The 22,790-nt window shown below is 35.3% G+C and overlaps 1 protein-coding gene across 1 annotated transcript; it reads left to right on the forward strand.

Moving 5' to 3' along the window:
* Positions 1-2,819: 2,819 nt before the first annotated feature.
* LOC307117550 (oviduct-specific glycoprotein) lies at positions 2,820-9,879 on the forward strand. Its single transcript, XM_079802457.1, has 11 exons — positions 2,820-2,912; positions 3,175-3,220; positions 4,214-4,246; positions 4,470-4,638; positions 5,898-5,945; positions 6,316-6,481; positions 6,586-6,695; positions 6,782-6,839; positions 8,181-8,372; positions 8,477-8,557; positions 8,667-9,879. Exons 2-11 carry the CDS (start codon positions 3,187-3,189, stop codon positions 9,054-9,056), a joined length of 1,281 nt encoding a protein of 426 aa, XP_079658583.1. The 5' UTR covers positions 2,820-2,912; positions 3,175-3,186; the 3' UTR covers positions 9,057-9,879.
* Positions 9,880-22,790: the final 12,911 nt, after the last annotated feature.

A 22,790-nucleotide genomic window follows, 5' to 3' on the forward strand; every position in this document is an offset into this window, starting at 1 on the left:
TGTTTCTTTTTAGGATTCTTTGATGAATAGATCCGTTCAAAAGAACAGCATTTATTTGAAATAGAACATTTTTGTATCAATGTAAAAAATTGCTGTCACTTTTGATCGATTTAATGCATCCTTGCTGAATCAAATTATTATAGTTTTTTTTTTTAAAGTACTATAGTAAACCTTCCAATACCAACATGATCCGCAAGTAATATCTGACATTTTTAATATCTCGACTTAATATTTGATCGGATCAAAAAGGCAAGCAAAATAACCATGCATTTTTACTCGCTCAAATATGACTGTGTAGCATTCCAAGTTGATTATTGCATCATGCTTTCTGTTTTGCATATGATCTTTATATGCATAGTAAATATTTGGCAGTATGACTAGTATTCCGTTCTGAACGTTGTGCACATGAAGTTCCTCTCTTTGCCATTAGGGGGAGAGGGGGGGGGGGGGTGATGAAGGAAATGAATGAATGACTTGCTCATGCATCTGCAAATATTGTTTTTGGTTACATATATACACTAAATTGTAGCTGAATCCTTCAAATTGTTGAATACTAAATATCTGTTGTGTCATCTGAAATGTTACTTTTTCCTCAGAATATTCTGCCAGACAAAACAAGCGTGTATTTATGTTTGAAATTCATGTGCTTTGAAAGAGTATTCTGTCTGTCTGTCGAGCAAGTGTGGTTGCGTGAGTCTGATTTGTGGTCATTTTTTCAGATGTTAAAGAAACAGTTTTCCACAAATTCAGTCATTTATCATTCAGTCATGTCATTCAAACCCACAGTATTTTATACAGGTCTGGGTCCTGAGAAACAGACCAGAATTTCAGATGTTATTCACTGAACAACTTCTCTTTGTGTCCATTGAGAGGGAAAAAAAACATACAGGGTTTGAACGACATGATTAAGGTGAATAAATCATTTTTGAACTGACTGTTTATTTAAGTCTTTTGAAAAATCTTTATTTTTAGGAGCCAAAAAGTAACAAAACCATTACATTGCACTAGGTCACATAGAAATGTGACATGTATTGTAAACAAGTAGGAAGGGTCATGTTTTACAGACAATATTTCACTCTATAGCATGTATGTGAAGCAGTTTTGTATTGCGTTTGCTTTTAACCAGATGTATGCAAATTTATCTCTGATTACAGTTAAACTACCTGCAGTTTAAAACTTTGCACTGTACGTGTTACATTGGGACATTTAAAGGGGATTAAAGTACTACTGTTTTAATCTATCCCACAATCCTGTGTGTTTCCTCAGCTTTTCACTTTGGAGAGTTCTTGATGTACGCAGTGATCATTTTGTAGTAGTAATTTTGGTTACACTTTAGACATTCTACTAACTATAAGTAACCGTTATAGTGACAACATTCTTTAATCTCATTAGACTAGAGTATTAGTAGACTCTTAGGTTAGTAGAATAAATTGGCGTACTTGGCTGCAAAGTTACTTATAGTCAGAATGTCATGCTCCTCAAAATAAAGTTTTAGCAGATATTAAGTCTACTAATACTCTAATAATTGGTAGTTGACATGTAGTTGCAAAGTTACTTATAGACAGTTGGTAGAATAAAATTCCATAGACTATGGAAAAAAAGTGTTACTGTAAATGTTGCATGTTTGAGCATATTTACACTTCTTACCATCAGGGGGCAGTAGTATTCTTTTACTTCAGCTTCAGAGTCCTGACATAGGCTATTATAAAAATGAATGTGGTGTTATCCATATAACGTTGTCGTTTAGCATTCGAACATTTGCTTGTAAATAACATGGTGGTTATATCTGCGGACTCATTGACTAAACAGACGTATAGCTAGCTCTGTAGGCCAGAATCACCATTGTGACTTGTGTAAACCTTGAATTAAAAAAGAATTAAGGATGTATACAGGCTAAAACAGACCTTCACTCTTTTTCAAGAGGTGGCGATGTTCTTCGAGCTGTTTAACAACACAAAGCTTAATCTGGAACGAAGAAAGGGATCATAGTCTTTAAGCCCATCAGAACGGTTGCCAAATCCTCTTTTTCCCCTACTTTTAAACTGTCGTCGCCGGTTAAAGGTTTGACATATTATGTACGTTATATTCAACTAAAATGCTAGTATTGAAATAGTTTATAGTCTAGCAAAAAATAAAACTGCATGAAGATAAGTTTTGTGAAGCAGGGCCACCGGAAGCCTTTGAGTAATGTGTGGAACTGCACCCATATAATATTGTTTTATATATAATATTTATATATATGTATATAGAATTTGCAATATACGCTAAATACAGTTTATTCTATTAGAATTTCCTCTCTGTTAGGTTTATAGACCAGGGTGGAAAATGTTGAGCTAAGTTAGCTATGTCAGATATATGTTTTTAAATTTTTTTTTTTTTTTTTTTTTTTTACAAACATTCTCCATAACATAGCCTAACAGGATAACAAAGCAGGATAACATTAAAAAAACAAACAAAAAGGTAGGAGAGAGAGCTGAAGCTTACTTCAGTTTGTAAATTATGTCATTTCCTGAAAATGGTCTCAATGGAATTGTGGTCTTTTTTGGAAGTTGAGAAAGTACATGTATCGTAACTTGAAGATGACATCAGGAACATGGTAAATGAAGAAAAATGAATTATCTTTCCGGTCAAAATGTGTAAGTGTCATACACTTTTGTTGATCACAGAGCTTGTTAGATTATCCAAAAGTCTAAGGAAAAATCCTGTTGTTTTTCTTTTTCTGAGGGAACCAGTGCTAACTGCCAATTGGTCTGCAAAATGACATAATACCTGCACCATTCTATTGGGCTAGTTTTGTTACAAAGACCTGGCAACCCTGTCCAGCAGGTCTGATTCAACAGGCGTCCTTGAATGTGACGGGTCCTTTAAATCTCACTTGAACCACGAAATGAGCTAAATTTGAGAAGCTACACGTAAGTACTCCTTAAAGAATCATGCCATAATTTCATTATACCGACATATAAATGAAATACTAAGCCTCTGTTTTGACATCAAAATCATTCTGTAAAAACATGCATGTGTAAAAACAACACAGGCCTGTGGTACAACACTAGTCTCATCAGGATGTGGGCTTTTTATCAGCAAAGTGTGAAAGCAGAAGGGGAACTATTGGGGCAAGTGTTGACACAGGAAGTGGTTTCTGTATGTTAACTATATACTGTTTGCCTTTATCAGACAATACACCAGATGACTGCTTCAGGCACTATGCAGCTCAACAGAGGCAAGTATATTTTAAATGTTATTTTGAGACGATTATTTTTGATCTTCAAATCATTCTGAAACGTTGACATTAAGATGTTGTTATTAAACCAGTATTTTCGGCAGATTATGTGAGGATAGTTTTGCATATGTTTTACTAAGTGGCTTAAAAGTGAAAGTAATTTTTCTTTTAATATGTTTTTAATTCACTACCGTTCAAAAGTTTGGTGTCAGTAAGATTTTTTTTTAAAGAAATGAATACATTAAAATTGATGAAACGTGAAGATAAAGACTTGTTACAAAATTATTATTATTATTATTTAGTCATCAATGAATCCTGAAAAAATGATTGCAGTTTCCACAATAATAATAATCACTGTTTTCAACATTGATAATAATAAGAAATGTTTCTTGAGCAGCAAATCATCATATTAGAATGATTTCTGAAGGATCACGTGACACTGAAGACTGGAGTAATGATGCTGGAAATTCAGCTTTGACATCACAGGAATAAATGCATTTTAAAATATATTATTATAGAAAATAGTTACTTTAAATTTGAATAATATTTCACAATATTTTTTTATAAAAAAAAAATTTAAAATAAGAGACTTCTTTACAAAAATCTTACCAACCCCAACATTTTGAACAGTGCAATATATTAAAATCTAAAGTAGCTAATGCTGATGTTGAATGTGAATCTATGCCAAAAACAACAGATTCTTATGACACAAAATATAATATAACATAAAATTACTATGCATGTAGGAACTCTTCAAGGTATTGCATCTAATATGTTGTATCTTGCAGTTAAATGTTTTCTGTAACAACACTTACAGAGACATCAGGATGTGGTTTTTAATATAGGTTTCCGGAACACTGGAACAGCCACAGGCCTTCTAACTTGCACTAAAAAACTGTTACAAACTGCTTTTAACATATTTCATAAAAAATCTTGAATATCAATGATTATCAAGTTATTGATAATAATTTTCTTATTTGTTTTTTTTTTCAGCTTTTGCATTCCTTTGCTTGTTGTTTTCAGTGGGTAAGTGCACTACCTGTTTAACATGCCATACAACCACCTCTCATGGAGAACATTGTATTTGGTACAAGCACATCCCCCCTAGATTAGAGAGCACTTGAGAAAGGACACTTTTGAGAGGCAGAACAAGCTTGAACTGAAATAGTAACCTTAGGCTGCTGCTGGGGGAATTCAGAGTAGTAATAATAACACCGCACTGAAATTCTGCTTCACTCGTCCATCTCAGGTGCGCAGCGGAATCACAGACTGACCTGCTATCTGGATGTTTTAACACACCGCACACGTGAGGGTCCGTGCACTCACATCATTCTCCCCTCGATGTCCAGTGATGAAGACCTTTACCACCAAAGCTTGTCGGAAGATGACCGCAGTAGTCTTAGAAAGATGAAGGAGAGGTCTGTTTTTTAATATAGTGTGTTTATATATATATATATATATATATATATATATATATATATATATATATATATATATATATATATATATATATATATATATATATATATATATATATATATATATATATATATATATATATATATATATATATATATATATATATAGTTGACGTTACATGGGATTTTCACTGTCACACAATATAAAAATGAATATAATTAGTATTGTCATCATTTAAATTCAGTAAATGGTTTAACATTTATTTGTCTTACGTAGATCTGTTGATATAAAGACTGCTTTGTCTTTAGATTTTCTCTCAAAATCTCAAATCTCAAAATTGTTCTATAGTGTGACTGTCTCAAGCATGGTTCAATAAATTACAATTTTTATAAATTAAAAAGAAAAGCATACAAATGTTAATAAATACCTCAGGCATAATTTTACAAGTGTCTATTTTAGTAAATGACAGTTGTTTTTTTCAGCCATACACACAGAGAAAAAGTCAAAATTGTACCTTTAGGGGTACAACAGCGTGTCACTGGGGCAGTACCATTTAAAGGACATCTTTGTCCCTTTTTTATTCCTAAAAGATGCATATTAGTACCTTAAAGTACAAATACATACCTTAAGGTACTACTATGAACCTTTTTGTATTTAGCATCGTCCACTTTTGATCCTATCAACCAAAACGCATCTTAATACCAGGTGTAAACCGGGCCTAAATGTTGTTGCATGATCAAGAGGAATGTAGATCTGTCATATTCATGTAAATCACATTTAGTTGTTACCAAACTAACAAAAATATGTTCTAAGAGTGTTTTGCTAACGTTCCCATTAAGTTATGAAAACATTATTTCTTATTGTTCAAAGCGTCCAGTTTTATTAAAAACAACAAATGGTTATGCGTATATTAAAGGAACATTCCACTTTATCATTTTGCAAACATTATGGGAACGTTACTTTTGAATGCTCTCTGACAAAGTTAGTGACCCCTATTATTCTCAAACATCAGACGTCACACTACATAATAATATGCATATTTTCTTCAAAAGTGGTGTTTTACAAAAAAAAGCATTTCAACTACCCATATACATATAATCTAAATACAGTATATATTACATGTATTGTTTTCAGTAAGCTGGATGCTACAGTAGTTGTCCCAGTAATGTAATTTCTGTCTTTTATGCACACTTTTATTCAAATAATATGTATTTAAAAAAAAAAAAAATTATTCATAGGAATATCTAACTTTCCCCAGAAATCCAACTTTGAAGATTTTGCTTGGATTGGAAGTCAGATCATCAAGGTACCAAACATTTCAACCTACTATAGGGCAGTTCACACCATGAATGAAAACTATAATGATATCTATATTAGCATCCACACCAATGCACAATATTGTTTTTTGGATGGATTTTGATTGGCTCTCAATGGTTTTATTGTTCGATGTGTTTGTATATTGTCAGTTGTGATGAACTCATCTTTTTCTTTTCTTTTCTTTTGTATTATTTTTTAAAACTGTCTTTATTGATATCATTATAGTTATCGTCCTTGGTGTGAACGGGCTCTGAATAACAATATTTTTTTGAGTTCATTGGATGAAAATGAAGATGTCTCAGTGTATTCACAGTTCACATTAGCATCACCTGACACTAACTAAATTTGCTGTTGTTTAGGTTGGAGCTGATGTCTGCTAATGAGGGCAGTGTTGAGAATTTCATTCAAACGGTATTGACGTACTTGAAGGACAAGAGTTTAGACGGTCTAGATGTGACTTGGCTGGACAGCCCCACTTCTGACGTATCTACCAGAAGCAAAGAGCTGTTCACACATTTTCTGAAGGCAAGGACTACTATTTTCATACAAAACACCATTAATGAGTTTTACTTTAAAAACAATAAATATATAAATCTTGTTTTAATTACAAGTTTCCATGTTGTCTGCAGAGTCTAAAAAGCAAGTTTGAAGAAGAAACAGATCCTCTACTTCTGTCAGTGTCTGTACTAGAGCCCATTGACCACAGTGCAGTCAGTTATGATAAACAAACACTTTCACAGTGAGTCTCGTTATTATGCACCATTCATATTGCACTTGTGCTCAGTTTTTTGTTGTTGTGCTTAATAGTTTCTTTCTTTTCAACAGGTTTGTGGACTTCATCTCCATTCTGCCTGCTCAGCTTGAAAATAATGGACCATACATTGTAAATTTCTCACATTTATTACAATTTGCTATGACAGTCATTTATTTGTTGAGTTTATAATATATTGCATTGCACATGATGTAAACTAATAATAGGCCAAACACCATTTCTACCACTAAAACCTAAATTTCCCAAGAGGAAAAATCATTGGTCTATAACTCTTTTGTAGCATTTGTAATTCTGGCGAATTTTTATATTAGGCCCTGTTTACGGCTGGTATTAATGCGTTTTGGTCGATCGGATAGTAGACGTAGACGAGGGAGACACACACCTGTTTACCCCTGGTATTTTAATCCGTCTCTTTTGTCCACTTTCAACCAATTATGTCCTAATTTTTTCGAGGGGAGGGTAAATGCATGGGCTTTTTCAGATCTTTTGATCTAATGGACACGTAATTTGCTTATGAACACGCCCGGAGAAAACGGAAAAACACACTGAGAGCATCAACTTTTGTTTATTCTCTAATACCCACTAGACCACACGGTGAGAGCGTGTTAGAAATCAGAAATGGTGAGAGATCATTTTTCTTGGTACGTTTTTCATCTTCAAAGTTACCAAACTTGGGTCTTCAGCCGACAAAGTTTAAACCCCGTCTGGCATGTTTATGCAAATACGCATTAGGTCAGTAAGCGGGGAGTAGACGGTCTTTTGTGGCTGTTCTAATAGATTCGACCACATAAGCATCTTCACTACAAAAGCAATCCATTTTCGACTACCTCTGGAAGTGGTCAAAAGTGGACAAGCTCAAAACCAAGCTCAGCCCCAGTTTACACCTTGTGATCCTGTCGACCAAAACGCATTTTAATAAACAGGGCCTAAATGTTGTTGCATGATCAAGAGGAATGTAGATCTGTCATATTTATGTAAATCTCATTTAGTTGTTACCAAGCTAAAAAAATACGTCCTAAGAGTTTTGTTAACGTTCCCATTAAGTTAAACATTATTTCTGATCGTTCAAAACGTCCAGTGTTATTAAAAACAACAAATGGTTATGCGAACATTAAAGGAACATTCCCCTTTATAATTTTGCAAAAATTATGGGAACGTTACTTTTGAATGCTCTCTGAACGTTCTGTAGTATAGTTAAAAAAAAGTTCCATGAACGATATATAAATTATATACATTAACATTATACATGTTTTGTATGTATAATTAAATTATATTACGTTAAAGACCAGATAACTTTATACTAATGTTCTATTAACGTTACTGGAAGAATGTTTGTTCATAACTTTGAGAGATCCTTGCCAGAAAGTTAGCCATAGAGAATGTTCCCTGTTGGCTGGGTAGCACATTAGCATTCCAACACTGTGTTTAACTCATATTTCTTTTACTTTATAGAATGAAACAGTCCAACACTGGCAGGAACAGCAAGTTGACCTGCAAAAGCTCAATCTAGTCATGCCTGGTTTTCTCCGGAGGTCACGTCGAAGGCATCATCATCATAGACATCATCACAGGCATGATGACTTGAATTCAGAGGAAGGAAAGAAGGATCACATCCATGTTTTGGGCTTATACATGGGCGTTCAGGTAGGCTATAACCATAGATGGCATTAGCTTAGAATGAATTATTAGCTTCCTCAGGGAGAGCTTAAGCATAATGGTTTAATGATCTGAAACTCTTATCCTTTCAGGTGTGTCAGGCCATTAAAAGTGGACAAGAGCGGTTTATTACTTTATCAGTTCTTTCAGATGAGCATAGTCTTGTCAAGGAGGTAAGTGAAGTATATATTTAAAGCAGTAGCATAATGTACAAATGTAAACTACTAGACAGATAATCAGAATATCAGTACAAGAAATGACATTGCATTTATTAATGTCTAGGTGTTCCAGAAAGGCTTTGGTGGCATAGGGGTTGTCTTCATAGATCTTGACGTCTTCATTAACTCCGTATGTGCAAACATTACTCAAGATGAAAAGGCAATTGTTGAATCAAAGGTGATTATGCATTCACATCATGGGCGTGATGATCATCATCATGGAAGGGACCATCACCACAGCCGCCGGGACCATCACCACAGCCGCCACCACCATCATCGCTCTTCCCGTCTTCCTTACGGCAGCCATGATATTGGTCACCATCACCACAGACATGGACATCATGACCATGGTCATCATCCTCACCATAATCGTCATCATCACCGTCACCATCAACCTCATCCAATAACTCCTCAAAGCAACATGACCCGGGAAGAACAGCAGGGCATGGAGTGAACTTGCATAGGATAACAAGATGTATGCAAATTTGGTGTTTGAGGCAAAATAATCCAACTTATATATATATATATATACACTCTAAAAAATGCTGGGTTAAAAACAACCAAAGTTGGGTTGAACATGGACTAACCCAGCAATTGGGTTGTTTTAAGCAAACATTTAACCCAACCGCTGGGTTAAAACGACCCATTCACTGGGTTAAAATGACCCAATTGCTGGGTTAAAACAACCCATTCACTGGGTTAAAACAACCCCATTTATATATACATACAATATAAATAATACAAAATTTACAATTTAAATATTACTTTTTACACTTTGCAAGTTTAAGTGAGGCAAAATAATCAACATTTATATATATAATATGAATAATACAAAATTTACAATTTAAATATAGCTTTTTCCGCACTTTTTTTGCATTATAGTTATGTCAAGGACATTTTAATATGATAATATAAAATAAAAAAAAATCTGTAATGAGATTTTTTTATGCCCTGTAGAACTGAGAATTATATTTTTGCATTATAGTAATTAGACTAATTTTGCATTATGGCAATGAGATTTTTGTTTTGCTATAATTTTACATTTTTTCCAATAATTGCTTACTATCAGTGGTGGAAATAGCTGAGAATAGCTGGAAATGGGGGGGGGGGGGGGGGGTGGCGGTTATGGTTTTTTAAACCATAGATGCAGAAAATCCCTTTATATTTATGTATGAAATTTGCATAATGTTTGGAGGCTATTACGTGGATAATCTTGATTTGTGTGTCAGAGCGCTTGATAAAAGATCATTGCAGCATTATGAAATAAATATGTAGCCAAAAAAAAGTCTCAGAGGTTTTACATTCTTCTCTTGTGCAATAATGCAAAGCTGTGAGAGATTAATTTAGCCTACATGCTTGTGCATGCGGATGTTCCTCAGCATCTGAGTCATTAAGCTCTACAGCTAATTGTATGACCGAAATTACGGTTCCACCAATAGTTCATTAAAACCAGGCCTGGATGAACCACTCTACAGATTGAGCCTCTTGAGGCCGACTGGCTTCTGCGTTCAGGAGCGGAAGGTGAAGGCATGGCTGGCCCAATGGCGGTGAGATCTGCTTTGGTTTATGCACGAGTAGATTTATGAGGCTATTACTTGGACGTCCTGGGGTATATCACACAAACACACACACACCTGGTTCTCCAGCTGCCTGTGGCTCAGAAGTGCAGTGGCACAGTGGGTATGTACAAGGATCCTGCTGTTTCAGGCTTTAATTGGGAGCATTTGGAGACTCGTGTAAATTACAGGCCATTCTCTCCTTGTGTGAGAACACGTTCCTTAATGTCATCTCAGCATCACAGGCTGATGATTGTCATTTAGCATCTTTTAGAGAAGAATGTGTTTGTGTTAATGCACATTGCACCTTTTTTAAGTAGATTTTAGTGGTAAATCTACACAATTTGAGTGTGACTAATTTGATTAATAAATGTTTTCTCCCATAAAAACCAATGGCAAATAGCATCTTGGCACGATTGATGTAACTTCTGTTCTTTATTTTTTTTTTCTTGAACTTAGAAAGGGTTGGAACACCAGAGGAAAATTGTCGTAAAAAATAAATGTTCTAAGATGGTGTTTTTTTAAGATTAGAATAAAAAGTTTTTTTTTTTTTTTAAACACTGCTCACAGAAATCAAAAGGCAAGTGTTTTATTATTTAGCCTGCATTAATTCCTCATTTTAGATTATTATTATTATAATTTTTTGCACATTTGTTAACCTCCTTAGCTCTGGGACCATTTTGGGGGATTTTCGCCTGGATTTGGCCTTCCCAAATTTAAAACCTTTCCATACCCACATACAGTGGTCTAAATACACAATTTTGGTTTCATTTTACAGGAAACCATTTGAAGTTACACAAAACACTGCTGAAAGTGATAAACATTTAAGTATATGTTGTCTGAGCTGTAATAGAGGTTATCACCTTGTCAGGGTCCTTGGAATTTAAGAGGTTAAACCTTATAATAATTTTTATGGGAAAACAAAATGGGGTAATACGGAGCCCATAAAGAGACATGGGGATGGAAAAAATATGAGATTGGAGGAAAGATTATGTCAATGCTTTTGCGCTCAGTCATTCACCCAAGAAACTTTGCATTTGCTTGCAAAGAACACAAACGTTTTGTAAGTATACGTTTTGTATCTATATTTATATCCATCCATCCATTTATCCATCCACGTCAGAGGAAGGGGACAAGAAATTGTGCAGGCATTATAAAAAAATTTTTTTTTTTAAATGAGCAAAATCAATTTAGAGTCAAACCATTTAATATTATTTCATAAACTGTTAGGTTTTAAATTATGCCTTTTATTTTGAGTTTCTAATTTACATCTTTTTCATAACTGAAAAGCGACACGTTTGTCATCCTATTTGACAATAACCCTGCAGCACAGCATGCCTTTAAGAGTTTAATGTCAATTATTTCCCTCCATTTCTCTCATCTGCATGACATTTGACTCAAAATGTCTTTAAAAAAGTTACCAGATTATTTAATCAATATCCAAGTATGAGCAAATGATCCATATCCCACTTTGGACAGCTATTAAATTAAAGTTCATGCCAGGACACTGCGAAATAGCAAAACTTCTTCTGAACCATTTATCCATTTTCTGTCAAGTGAATTAGAGAAGGGGAAATTGGAAACACAAGATAATTGTCTTTTGGAGAGCGTTTTTGCCTAGTGCCGTTTTGATAAAGATAGCTCCAACGAGTGTTTGAAGTTTATTAATCTATAAAACTCATACGCATGGCTGAAAACAAACCAACAGCACTGAGATATGTTCCTCTCTGTCCTTTCATTAAAACGGAAATTCCAATTTGTAACACCCTAACAAGCAGCTGACCATTACAGCATATAAACCACTTCAATTTAGCCAGTCTTGCAGATGACACACAGAAACATATATCTAACAACCTTTGGACAGTGATCAACTAGTGTGATTAATCTTACAGATCTTCTACTGACACAATCTATTGTTTACAGAATATGGTGCTATAAATCTCTGGCCAGCGCTGGCCATTACAAACCAACTCTGGACATTGCTGGTCACTGTTGGCTAATATTATAATTTATGTTGTCCATTGTCTCACTCCACTGGGCTGATTGCAAATAAATGTTCCATAAATGGTATTAGTAATTTAGGCATAAAATTGCAAAGCCTCTGCATTTGGTTAGAGGATTCCTAATTACTTAAAGTTCACTTCAGCAACTGGGCCATGCATCATATAGCACACAATTAACTCTGCTGTCTGTTTGCTCCAATATGAGAAATTAAATTCTCGGAGAAAAAGGATTTATCTGTAGCACTATAGTCGCAATGTCACCGTCCCCATGCTAGGTTGTTTCAGTGAAGTTGCTATTCTGTTCTTAGTGGCGTTTTACCACGTTATGTGGTGTTTTAGGGGGTTACTTGGTCAAAAGAGACTTCTTCAGTGTACGTCTGCAAGACTTTTTTACTAGTTTTATTGTCTAGCAGGCGAAAAGCATAAGAATCACTCCCCGAAATCACACCTCTCCTTATTAAGTTGAATGATTTTCATCATGTTTTTTAGCCCAAATGATAAATGTGATTTTACTAGGTAGAACATGTTCCTGGATCAACAAATTTTGTTGATCCTGGAACAATATTCCTGTATGAAAATGTAGTCCTCCTAACCCTACCCATAAGTGATCCCCAAAATCTGAGGGGAAATGATATGTGAAAAACATTGATGTAGAAGTACCCTAACCCTGGTTGTAAACCAAAACCTAATTGTAAACTTGTACCTCAAATCTGATTGGTTGATTGGAATGTTGTTCCAGAAACTACGATGTTGATCCAGGGGCATGTTGTAGCTACTTTGTGAAATTACGTTCACCAGCAGAAACACACGGTACAAATTCGTCTACACTACAGGGCGTAGTTTAGTCTACGCAAGCCAGATCGTGTAGCTACAGAACTCACTCACCAGAAGTGAGAGCACGCTCAAGGCTGTTGGACAAAGTGGTGTATTAGAGGTAAAAAAAATGATATAAATACTGTTCGGTTTCGCGCACAAACCGATTGTTTTGTGTCTTAAGACATCAATGTGTCATCACGAGCCGCAGGGTTTAATTTGGATTCGCGCCAAAATTAAAAAATCTTGGTTTTTGATATCACTGAACATTTATTTAACCATAGCAAAAGTAAATTTCTTACTTAAGTTTATTTTTCATCTCTGTTTTTTGTGTTTATTTAAAATAAGACAAATCGGATATTATTTTAATCTTATATCTGTTATTTAACAGTTGAAATATGTCTTTAATGCTGATTTGTGCAGGTGGGGTGCGTTGTAACACTGCCTTACAATGAGCCCCTAACTATGCTATTATATTCTATACTTTTATGAATTTGTTTGAGAAACCATGAGGAAAGGGTGAATAATGTCAATGTTCAGAAATTATTATTTATTATTATGTTTTTAACTTTGCTGTATAGCTGTATTTAGCGATGAATATTAATATAAATTTAGCAAAAATTCGTATATGTTTAATGATTAAAAAATTTCGTTATTTTATTTAAAAAAGTTAATAATTGTATTTTATTGACAAAATATTTTAGTTTGTCTTGGATATGATTTGATTAGGCTATATCAGATAACATTTTAAGCTGTCATTTGGTCATGTTACAATGTGCTCCTCACATGTTACAATGTACAAAAATATGGGGTATGTTGTCACATTTCACTGTGAAAATGTCACATTCTTTTGGGGTAAATCCAGAAAAAAGTATACACTATATTAATGAAACAAAACCACATAATTGTGGTAAACTGGACATGTGTGAAATTAATGTGGGGAAAAATACATACTCTGAACCCCAAGTGGATTTACACAAACTGAGAAAGTCAAAAAGCGTTAAGGCCTGTTCACACCGGGACGATTTTCGCGGCGCGTTTATCGCCGTCGTTTAACGCCTCGTGACTAAACAATGGGCGCCAATGTGAGTGTGCACACCGAAGCGTAAAACGCCAGGCGTAAAAGCGTCATTTTTAAAAAAACGCCTCGGGTTCGTTTTTTTATTTTGACGCGGCGCGTTAAAAACTGGCCGACCAATGAGATCAGCGCTTTTGTTCACGTGCCTGGAGCTGCTGAAGTGACAGTAAAACACGACTTGGTGGCGCTCAAGCACAAAATCGGTCTTGCCGAGCACACATTGATACGACGAAGAAGTAGTAAGTTGACAAAGAAGAAGATGGGCTGCTAATGCTGCTTGCCAGTTAGCAAAAAGTGTGTGAATGGTTTTGGCCATAGACATAATATGTAATATGTCTATGGTTTTGGCAAGCACGTAAATACTCTCTCCTCTTCTTCTGTGTGACAAGAGAGTGTCAGAAGCGTAAAGTGCCGCAGCACCACCTTGTGTACCGGGAGCGCTATCTACTGAATGTGCACGTTCACTCGGCGCATCGCCAGTGGAAATCGCTCGGGTGTGAACACTCAAGACGCGCCGAAAAACGTCACGAAAAACGCTGCCGATAAACGCTGGCGATAAACGCGTGCGATATTCGTCCCGGTGTGTACAGACCTTTAGGTTGTGCCCCGCTCTCCCCTAAATACTGTTCGGTTTCTCGCACAAACCAATCGTTTAGTGTCTTAAGACATCAATGTGTCGTCACAAGCCGCAGGGTTTAATTTGGATTTGTCTGTGCATGTTTTTTTACTCTCATAGATTTTGTTACCACTCACATGCATTATACGACTGACAGACTGCAAAGGTTGGAGTTAGAAATCTTCATTTGTGTTCTACTGAAGAAACAAAGTCACCTATATCTTGAAAGCCCAGGGGCTAAGCAGATAAACATTAAATTTTCATTTTTGGGTGAACTATCCCTTTCTCCCATCTTGAAAACACTACCAGGTAACTGTTTGCAGCCATGCAACTACAATTCCAATCTACTTGAATGCAGAAACATTTACGTTCTAGGGATAGTCTGTTCAGAGTTGTCTTTGATATTTCACACCCTTTTGTCCCATCATAACTACAGATACACACATTACAAATTCTCTGCAAAGTGCCACCTGCCTGATTATGCACAGTGTCTCTGCCTTGACCTTTGTGTAAACAATAGCGAACCCTTTCAGCTTAGATCTAAAGAACGGCGTTAAGAGAAATCCCTGAGAAAAGAACCTGTGATCAGAGAAAAAAGAGCTGGCTTGGAGTCTCTGTCTTTTTGAACCGAACCCAATGTCGTTTTTCTCAGTTGAGCTGAAATGATTGGCAGATGTTAGCGATATCTTCTTGCAATTAATGCAAATGCTAGCCCGGGCTTTGTTCAGTGGCCGGACAGAAATTGAAACGGACTGTGTAAAGCTGTAAACAGGCTCCCGAGGGATCTCATTATGAACTATATGAAGAGGTCAATGCACACTCCGTCGCCTCCGTGCATGTTAATATTCTAACATGCTTGTAGGTGCTGAGTGGTTGATTATGTAGTGGGGTGGTTTCCATTATTACATTGACTCCAAAAACAGGGGTAATCAGTGCGGTTAGCTGTGTGTTTGTGTGAATAATAACAGAGGAGCTGTTTGATGCTAACCAGCGTGTTTCTGCTTTGGTGTATGTGTGCCTGTGTTCCCCATCTGCAAATTTGACCAGCACAGTTATCTTACACATGCACACACATAAGGTGTCCACTTTGACTGTCAATCACAGCTCCATCTGATTATACCGTTCAGCTTATATTTTGTGGTTGGCTGGATCCAATAGAGCGCAGTGAGCACAGGTCTGGAGGCAATGGAGGTGACATAGTGAGCCATGCAGCTATTTACTTTAGAAACGATTTCAGCTGCATCATGCAGTTGTGGTCATGACGACGGATTCTGTGGACCGCAATCTGTTAAACTAGCTGGTCAGAAACCTCATCAAATAATCAATAAAAGTTCATTTTCTCTGACCTTTAGACCCGGTAATGAGGCAGTTTTTTGAGTGCTGTAGTGTTAAGTGATGTGAACCAGCCGTAGCAGAATATTTAGCTAAATTGCTCAATTTTATCATACTTTTTTCCTAGTTTTATAAAAAAATGCAGTTTATTCACAAAACAATTTAAATTAATTTTAATGACTTTAATAGAGCGCAGTGAGCACATTAGGCAATACATACATCAAAGATTTATGTATATATATATATACACACACTCACTCACACACACACATATATGTTTTTTAATATTTTCATATATAATATATATATATATATATATATATATATATATATATATATATATATATATATATATATATATATATGTATATATATATATATATAGGTATATATACACACACACACACACATATATATATATGTGTATATATGTGTGTATATATATATGTGTGTGTGTGTGTGTTTTAGAAAACATAAAAAATATGTTTATATATATATATATATATATATATATATATATATATATATATATATATATATATATATATATATATATATATATATATGTGTGTGTGTGTGTTTTAGAAAACATAAAAAATATGTTTATATATATATATATATATATATATATATATATATATATATATATATATATATATATATATATATATATATATATATATATATATATATATATATATATATATATATATATATATATATATATATATATATATATATATGAAAATACTTAAAATCATATATGTATGTTCTATGCTGGTCAAAAGCATAGACCGTAAAAAAAAAGAGTAGTCCTATGAAAGCTTCTTGATAGTCATGACCCCAAAACATGACTTTTTGTCATGTATGAAAACATGAAAATGATTAAGTTGTGTATTCAAAGTGAATGGAAAGTATTAGTAATTTTTAGGCTACATGATGGTTACGCCACCCTCACTTTTTTTTAGAGCCAAAAGAGTTTGCAGAAAATGGTATAAACTTTTTTTATTTACAAAAAATGAATGCAAATATTACATTTCTAAAACGTGGCACATTCTCTTTTATCAACTTAAGCTTTCTTGTTTGTTCCTTATTTGAACCTATATTGATATTCAAAAAAAAAAATCCATTAAATACAAGTGAATTAAAATCCAGCGATGGTGTATAGATCAATTGTGATCTGCAGTGTCTCGACCACTGGAGGGCACTGTGGTTCTGTCAAGGCAACCTGGATATCTTGAGCAACGCGCTTTGAAATCTTTCATGAAGAGACTTTGTATCCTGAAGGAATATTGCCGCCACAAAACTTAGGAAACATACGGTTTAAAAAGTTTGCTTTTAAATCACAGATGTAATCTCAATAGTATACTTGTGTGCACGAGATGGCTCACAGACGGTATCTGTCTGTGTTAAATGCACGTGGGTTCCCGAGAGATGTCAAAGATGCAAATGTACAAATCAGGTAAAATCAGACACGAAACATTCCCTAGAGACTCGATCGCTTTGGTGCCTTTCACGGGGAGTAGATGATCTAAGTAGTGTGGGGACTCGGGAGGAGGGCACATTAAAGCACAGGTATTTGAAAGGCCCTTTTATCTTGTAAAAGTACACCCCCTGAGATGTGTGTGTGTGTGTGTTTTTAATAACAATTATTACACACTCGGGTGTAGGTACTTTGAATATTCCCATAAGTTTCCTTTCTGGATTCCTTCTAAAACCACTCAGCTGTAATGGGCTGCATCCAAAATGGCATAGGCCTACTTCCCTAAAATATAAACAATATAAAACCGTAGCCTATGTGACAATACATTTGTCCGAATTGACCACCTGGGTTTTCGAAAAGCTAGCTATTTAATGCTAAATTAATGGCCTGACTATCATTTGACCACGTGGACTGAACTTTCCGCAATAATATAAGCAAGCTGGAAAACTTCTGTGAAATGTAATTTATTTGTGTCAGTATAGTCAATGTCCTGAGGTAGGTCTAGCATCAATAGGGTAATACTTAGTTTATAATCAGAATATAGTCATAAATAGTCAGGCCTAGCATTTAGTTATCAAACATAAAACTGAATAAAAAAGACTACCGTACGTTTCTCCTCAGCAAAATTAATTCGACAATCAGTCAACACATTGTAAACTAACAATTTATTGTGTACTTTAGTTTAGTAATTAATTGAACAAAATGGGAGTTTTCACAAACTGTGCCGAAATCAGTGAGCTAGATAAAGGCCAGGGAGGGAGAGTGCGGTGCTGCTTTCAGTGTAATTCATTCGCAATAAAAATGATTGTTTTTCATGAGACTTTGTGAGTACTTCATACTTCAAATTGACAAAATGTATTTTTTAACCTAGGGATTTTATAATGTTTAATATTAATTCAAAAACAAAACGTGTGGAAAAATATTACTGGAAATGGCTAATATGAGCCAATAAATGCTCCTCTGCCGCCATCTCCTGGTTATAGTGGTAATTAATGTCTTTATTATTTAATTTAAATAAAGGTGTTTTCTATCAAATGTTGCATCTTGAAACATTCGGTTTTACAAATGCGGAAAATCTCAGAAGGATGAACAAATAATGTTTTGTGTCATCACACTAAAAATAACATTTGTAGTGCTGGAAAAATTGTCTGTGTGCGTGTCCAATTAGCTTTGTCTTATTGCAATCAATAAAACTAGTTTATTGGCAAAATTAGGTAAGTGTGATAACAGCATTAAAATATAAATACATCATAAAGTCAACCATTGATGTTTTTTTGCAGATGTACAGCGAGTACAGAATGACAGCTAACAGTTCACTTGAAATGCCCAAGCTGGCTTATCGAAAGCCAGGAATGGTCAATGGTCCATGCGACAGAACCATGCATAATGACCGGGACAATTGCACAGTGTAGTCTTTTATCACCCCGCAGAGTTTTCTTTTGCATAATATCTGCTGACTGTACACTATCCATCAGCCATGCCGTGTCCCCCTTTTTATAACTCCGTGCCCCCCCTAGGGGTCGCGCCCCCCAGTTTGTGAACCACTGCTCTAGATTGACGTAAAAGTCGCATGAATTCCGATTTGATTGGATTTAGGACACATATGGAAGTGGAAGTGGAAGTGGAAGTGGAAGTGGCCCAAATCAGAATTGAAAAGGTCAGATTCCATGTGGTTTGTGCCTTTTACACTGGGCCTATTTACACCTGGTCACTTCCTGCGGGAAGCTATCCAATCGTGAAAAGACCAGTTCGTCATGTGAGTTACGAATCAGTTGAATGAATGATTCAGTGACTCATTTATAACACATGAAAGAAACAGGACCGATGACATGAGAAATCCTGTCCCCCTGTTAAATAGTGTCCGCTTAGGACCCCAGAGCGATTCTATTGGCTGAAAGAACTTTTAATGGGTAATCTGTTCAGAGCCTGATTACAATTCTTACAAAATCACGTTTTGATTTATGTTGTTTAAATTGTGTTAAAGGGGCTATATGCGTTTTTCTGAAATGTAAACTCGCGACTGACACCTGTGGCCAAAAAACAGAACTGCTCTCATTTTCTGCTCGCTCTCGCAGCGGTGGTGACGTCACATCCGCAGACAGCGCGGGAAAAGACGACCCGCCAGAAAATAGGAAAAATAGGATACAGGCTTATAGGTGCACCCACTGGGAGCGGACAAGGTGTCAGTATGCTCATCAGGAGATGTTTGAGTCATAAATGGTAAAATAAAAAGGCTATTGTTACGTTTATTTTGGGGAAAAAGTTGCATATAGCCCCTTTAAAATACTCTTGCAAATCATATGCTTCATATACTAGTATATAACCGAAGCTTTAAGTTGTGAAATCAAGCATATCTCGTTCTTAATTTTTTTTACTTAGCATATGTTCTAGCATAGCATACAGCTACTCGATTAGCTTAGTTTAACACAGCGGTTGCGCTTACCCTACATCTTAAAAAACGTTTATACAATAAAAAAAAATATTATAAATGTATTTATTTTGTGCACCTCAGCACCTGTTCTGTATATTATTGTTTTTTTAAATTCTTTATTATTTACATTATAGATACATTACTATGTTATGATTTTGTATTACTTAGTTTATCAATTGAAATAATTGACAATATGTTAGGCATGTTATTGCTCCCATTATAGCAATCAATTACATTTTACAACAAATTAATGTTGTTTGTGTGTACTTAGTATGACTATTTATTTTTAAACAATTGCTTGTCCAGAACCATGTATTATGAATTACTGTAATTGTATGATAACAGCTTTTGATCAGGCATTTAAAACAGCTACCACGTTGGGTCCTAAGCGGACACTCTTTCACAGGGGGACAGGATTTCTCATGACACCGGCCACAGAACAAATCAGCGAATGAAACACATCTTTTTTGAATGGGTTTAAAAGATTATATAATATAATATTTACCACAACTAAACCTGGTGTTGCCAACCTTTTTCAACCGAGGGACTCTCCACCCATACACTCTTGTCCAACCCAAGAACCCCATAAAATCAAAAGGCAAGAGTTTATTTGGTGACTTGATATAATAACTTTTATTAATAATATTGACAAATCACACATAAAAAAAGAACAACATTTAGAATGTCTTCTTACATTTGTCTGTACAGTATACCTGTCTATTCAGCCCCCGGTTGAAAAACCATTGGCTGAATTTAGAGTATGTCAATCATTCATTCTCGAGAAGATCATTGATTTGATGTCCACCTGTTAGAACTTTATTGTAGACATCGTACAGTATTTGACATTAGGTTTGCTAATGGAAAGAGCATGCTGTTAAAACGCATTCAAGTCAGTGCAGATGCCATATTTTTTTATGTGACGTGACAGACAGAAGTACAGTCTGTTCAATGTTGTTCCGCTGTGAACCTGACAAACTTGAAATATGTCTTTTCTGTCTTCAAAACACATAATTTAAAATGTGCCAAATATGATGCTTAATCGGATGAAAGTTGTTGCATACAAGCACACTTTTTAAAATATTTCCATTAGCATGTCACACAATGCAAAAATGCCTACATAGACTTTGTGAGAATGCATGGATGAGTCTGTTATGCCATGTGTGTCTCCATCTGTTTTCATGCGTGTGTGAGAGAGACGGAATTCATTTTTTGACATTTATATGTGTGACTGAGGGACAAACAAAAATAGTATGTGTCAGAGAGAGTGGCAATATACTCATGTTGTTATGTGTTTTTTTCTGACAGAGCCCATCTGCACCAAGCCATTGTCTTCATTGTGCTGTAAAGATGAGTTCTCTCGGCTGCTGGCTGTGTCATGGCATTTCAAAACCATCAGAAAATCACTACTGATCAGAGAGGAACAGGAAGACAGACATGTCAGATGTAATGTAAGATGTGCATTATGTCTCACACAACATTCTTTGTTCGCACAGACTGTGTTCTTGCATCACAAACACTGGACGGAACATAATGGACGTTTATAAGCACATTAACTCCCATACACACTGCTGTAAGAGATGTGTTTATCCCACCCCAGCTTCATCTGATTGGTCCATTGTTGTACAACCAATATTGAGCCACAGTTTTGTTTTTACATGACCCTGCATTTTAAATGCTGCAAGATTTTAACGTTGCAGTGATATGATGATGGTCCCTGTTCAGATCCTGTAACTATTTCCAAATGGCTTATGCTTCATATTAGCGGTCATTTAATGACTGTTTAAATAAGAACTATCAATTTGGGCTGCTAGAAATTTGGGTTGCACTACAATTCTTAAGGGTTGTGCATGTTTAGATCTGGCTCATTCACAATACAAGAAAGAACCAGTCAAAAGGGCATAAAGAGATTTGAGGTTTTTTTTTGTCTGCACAATGAAAGTCAATAGGGTCCAATTTAGTTTGGACCCCAGCGTTCTTCCTTTGTGTTCTGTAGAGAAAAGAAAATCATAATAAAATTGGACCTGAAAATTCTGCATACGTTTTTTGTTGGAATTCTATGCAGCGATAATGAAAAGGTGTCTTGACAGCCCCAGTTATTTTTGCTGTATGGTAATAATTAACTTGGTTATTCTGTTAAATAACCCCTTTTTTGTTCCATAAAGCAAAATAAAGTGTCAAATAATTTTAACAAACAAAAGCTTGAAAGAAAAAGTCAAATATTTGCAGTAGGGCTGTGCGATATAGAAGAAAAATGCGATATACGATATCCTTGTTAAATAATGCGATATTCGAGATGCGATACGATATTGCTTTAAGTGAGTAAAATCTATTTCTTTCCCCAACCGATATCTTTCACTTAAAGCATAACCGACTGTGTTTACATGAATACTCATCAAGACAACCATTTTGACATAACTGTGTGTGTAACAAGACATGAAAAAAAGAACGGCTTGTGCGCACGTTTCGGTGTGTGTGTCAGACAGCACGAGACTGCAAGGAGTTGTTTTTTGCAAGTTATTGCGTTTAATAACTCTATTTGATGTCAAGCAAGTCACATAAGTAACAGTCGTGTGCCCAGTCTATTCTCTGCTATATGCGTCAACCTAAAACGTACACTTTTCACAATGTTGAAGTAGCCTATTAAAATCACTCAGATATTGCGTACCCTTGCGATATGCATATTTCGATAATTTCGATATATTGCGCAGCCCTAATTTGCAGGGAGTCTTTAATAACAATGATCTGATTATTGATGATTGCGTGGTGGTTCAGAATCTACAAATCCACGAGGTCTCGCTGATGGAAGTCTTTGGCCCTGTTTACACCTGGTATAAAGATGTGTTTTGGTCGATCAGATCACAAGTAGACGACGCTAA

The sequence above is a fragment of the Gobio gobio genome (genome assembly GCF_949357685.1).
Source record: "Gobio gobio genome assembly, chromosome: 21".
In the NCBI taxonomy this organism is placed as follows: Eukaryota; Metazoa; Chordata; class Actinopteri; order Cypriniformes; family Gobionidae; genus Gobio; species Gobio gobio.